Source organism: Nicotiana attenuata, chromosome 5 (assembly GCF_001879085.1).
Source record: "Nicotiana attenuata strain UT chromosome 5, NIATTr2, whole genome shotgun sequence".
Taxonomy (NCBI): domain Eukaryota; kingdom Viridiplantae; phylum Streptophyta; class Magnoliopsida; order Solanales; family Solanaceae; genus Nicotiana; species Nicotiana attenuata.
In genome coordinates this window covers 10,144,627-10,148,501 of record NC_031993.1, presented here as the reverse complement: position 1 = coordinate 10,148,501, position 3,875 = coordinate 10,144,627, and the positions used below count along the sequence as shown (strand labels likewise).

Below are 3,875 nucleotides of genomic sequence, written 5' to 3'. Positions count from 1 at the left end.
TGGAGATGGACAGTAGCATCAATAATCTTCAGATTAGTTCTCATTTACTTTCCCCAAAAATCTTAACTTAGCGACCGTATCTTCAGATTAGTTCTTATTTACCAATTCTCTATTTACACGTACAAAACATCAATGTATCGTTATTTTCATTGACCTTTTTTTATTTTTATTTTTGGGCAGTGGCTGAAGGTTACTGGTTAACACAGTCGATTGAAACTCGAAGAAGAAGAAGAAGAAGACATATTTCCAGAAATTGTAGATAAATTATAGAAAAATTAGAAAAATTGTAGATAAAGTGTAGACTGTTTTTTGTAGAAGATTTTGTAGAAGCTTTAGTCGTTTTGGATTTGTGAAAACAGAAAACAATTCATCTACAATCAGAATACAAATAATCTACAATTTATCTACAAGATATCTACAAAATGAATACATTGAATTTTAATATCCCAATTCCCATTTCAATTGTAGCATAATTGGCGACATAATTGTAGAAGATTTGTAGAAGTTTTAGTCTTCCCAATCTACAATTTATCTATAATTATCTACATTTTATCTACAATTTATCTACAATTCTACAATTTAACTACAATTTATCTACAATTTCTGGAAATATGTCGTCTTCTTCTTCTTCTTCTTCGAGTTTCAATCTGAAGTTCAGTCAAAACCAAGTCTAATCTTCACCAATCCCCTCAAAATTGAGATATAAACTCCTAAACATATTCCGAATTATTTACAACAACACCCAATCCAAACAAATAATGATTTTTGAGAACTAAAATTTGAATTCAAAGCTTTCAAGCTTTTTAATGGCTATCAATGGTGGAAAATATATGGAAGAACAGATGAAGATGAAAAACAGAAATCTCCTTTCCGTTTCAATATTCTTCTCCTAAATCTGTTCAGAATATTCATGCCAAATCTGTTCAGAATATTCTTCTCCTAAAATTTAGCTCGCATAAATAGGAAGATACAACGGCTATCAATTAGCTTTTAATGATTGGTACAAAAACTGTAGAAATAATGTGGACTGGGCGGGTAATTTAGAAATTATGCACATTTTTGGTAATAAGGTTTCATATATGGTATAGATAAGAAAAAATCCCTTTATGTTTACTTTGAACCCGTTTGGATTGGCTTATTTTAAATGTTTTTAAGCCAAAATAACTTTTAAGCTATTTTCTAGTGTTTGAATAGAGTAAAAAGTGCTTTTAAATATTTGTTTTTAAGCTAAAATGATAAAAACAAGCCAAAAGCCAAAAGTTAGAATTCCTAACTTATAACTTAAAAGCTATTTTGACTTAAAAGTCACTTAAAATAAATCAATCCAAACAGGCTCTTTGTTTCCCTTATGTTGAAAGACGAACGAGCCATAGTGATTTAATTACTAAATTCATTATTATTACTATTATTATTATTGTTATTATTATTAAAAAAAATGGTAACAGTTGTTCCTATTAATTGATGTGAATAATCTTGTCCAGTGATGACTCATCAAGATAAGTTTTGTGCTCTTATCCTGGTTATCACTTCTAAGAACCAAACAAAAAGGATTTACTTACAAGTTTTACCTCTTCAAACTGGTAATAGATATACTAATTGAAGAGTGTGTAAATTAAAAATTACGAAAATAACAAACTCTAACAACCCCATCTTTTACAATGTGTCAAATAATGACAACCATTTATTTTTATGTCATGGCAGTACTTTAATTGAAGCATGGCTTTAACTACGTCAACATTTATTATCCATCTTCATATCAACCTTTTCTGTATCAATTACTAGTGGCCTATTTCATTTTTTCAAACAAAATGCAACCGTCACGTTGAAAACTTGGTAATACAAATTAATTAGATTATATTTATATTTATAATAATAAAACCAAACACAGTAATTAATCACAACAACGTTAGCTACTATGTCACATCCTCATCATCCCTTCCCAAATACAAACAAAGTCCGTCATCTTCCCCATCCCAATTAACGTAATCCAGCATTTAATACCCAGTAACAAATTGCATGAATTCCGGGTCGGATTCTAATCCATCCATTGTTTCCGGTGCCAACACCACCTCCAAATCAACGCTGCCGCCGCCTTCTCTTCCCGGAAACGCTGATATCTTGCCGTCAAATTTATTGGCCCGTCCGCTCCGAACAGCGATGGGTCTGCCCCACCCAAAATCATTATCGTACATTGGAAATCTTGGGGAGCTTCCCATTGTGAGCATAGCTCCGTCGAAATTCCCTAGCGGGAAACACCGTGGGTCGCTCTCCCAATCCTCTACGTACTTCCTCACCATATCGTTATCGTGCACCTTCACGTTCTTGTTCAATTGCTCCGCGCACCATCGTAAATCGTGAGATAAAACGTCACCGGCCGACGCGTAAGTCGGAATGCTCTGAATAGCGTTGCCGAAATATAATGGATGGAGCTTTGGCTGGAGTCTATGCCGGCAATTAACGGCCATCCGAAATGTCGTCATTTTGGAAGCATGAAATTTCCTCGCACGTGTCACCGCACGCCAAAGCAATGCGCAAAGTGATTGAAATGATGAGATCTCAGCCGTTTGATTTTCAGTTATACCTTCTGCTTCTGTTTTCCTAACCGCATTCCTCAACCAAGTTAACGTCGTTACTTTGCCGTCAGATATTTTGAAGGGATCGTTACTCTGTTTCCCCATCAATTCAGCGATGTCAATTTCTCCGTCCACATTCCATTTGTGATTGTTGTTAGTCTTATCTTTCAGCCTTAGAATTGATTCCCTGCTGAAACTAAATATCCTTTCCCTCAAGGGTGCGTCCAAAGAGAAGGTAACCTTGGGACCACCAGCCGGAATTTTAAGCACCGCCGGAGATATCAAAACAGAGTCACGGCTAAAGTCCGGTTGCCTCGTAATCCTCTTCACGCCCCTGGTCAATTCAGCGAATGTATTGAAGAAGTTCCATAACGACGTTCCATCGATAACGGCGTGGTTGACGGAGCAGCCAATAAAGACACCGTCGGCTAACTCCGTAACTTGGACAGCAAGAAGAGGATTGAAATGGCCTTGATAGCTCACAGTTCTGTCAAAAGTGAAGAACTCCTTGACATGGTCAGGAACGTCAATTGAACCAATGACGTCACGGACAAAAATGTGAGTAGCGGCGGCGTGGATGAAATCAGCGCCAGCATCATTGCAAGAAATGTAAACGTAGCCGTCAGAGTCAGTGACAAGGCGACCGGCCAAGGGAGGAAATTGGGTGAGAGTTTGAGAAAGGCTGCGTTTGAGGAGGGAAAGGAGGTCGGTGATGGAGAAAGGAGGACGAGTGAAGAGACCACCTTTCTGAATGTAGTGAGTAGAAAGCATAGGAAGGTCAGAAACAGAGAGTTTAAGGTCAGAGAGAGAAGATTTTTGTGAAGGGAAGATGGTGCATTTGGAGAGCAAAGTTACAGCTTCCATGGTTGAACAAGGCATTGTTAATGTTTAAAGCTTTTGGATAAAGGGTTTTAATGGCGGCTTTAATTAATTTGTTTGTAGAGAGAAACTCAGCAAAGTTCTCACTTCGAATTAGGAGTGAAGTGAGGACTGAGGATGAATGAGTGAGTAGGAAGAGGGAGGCTTTATATAAGGTTGGGCGCTGGGGAGTCTTGGGACTTGGTTCATGCATTTGATTAGTGGTAGTTGCTGTTTATTGATTTTCTTCTCTTTTTATTTTCTTTTTGTTTTTTGGCTCATCTCTTTTCTCTCTCTTAGCAAATTTGGAGGAGTTGACCCACCTAGTATTCTGATTTTATTTGATGACGGATACCCAAAGATTATACTATATGACTGGATGGCATTGCCAAGCTATAAATATCTAAACTGAATAATTGGTGACAAATACTCAATTGGATATTA

At 36.9% G+C, this 3,875-nt stretch overlaps 1 protein-coding gene across 1 annotated transcript; it reads right to left on the bottom strand.

Moving 5' to 3' along the window:
- Window positions 1,835-3,613, bottom strand: LOC109225280 (uncharacterized acetyltransferase At3g50280-like). Its single transcript, XM_019389893.1, has one exon. It carries the CDS (start codon window positions 3,450-3,452, stop codon window positions 1,995-1,997), a length of 1,458 nt encoding a protein of 485 aa, XP_019245438.1. The 5' UTR covers window positions 3,453-3,613; the 3' UTR covers window positions 1,835-1,994.

Bases quoted from the DNA above. Each gene is read 5' to 3' on its own strand.
- LOC109225280 (XM_019389893.1), bottom strand. From the start codon at position 3,452: ATGCCTTGTTCAACCATGGAAGCTGTAACTTTGCTCTCCAAATGCACC.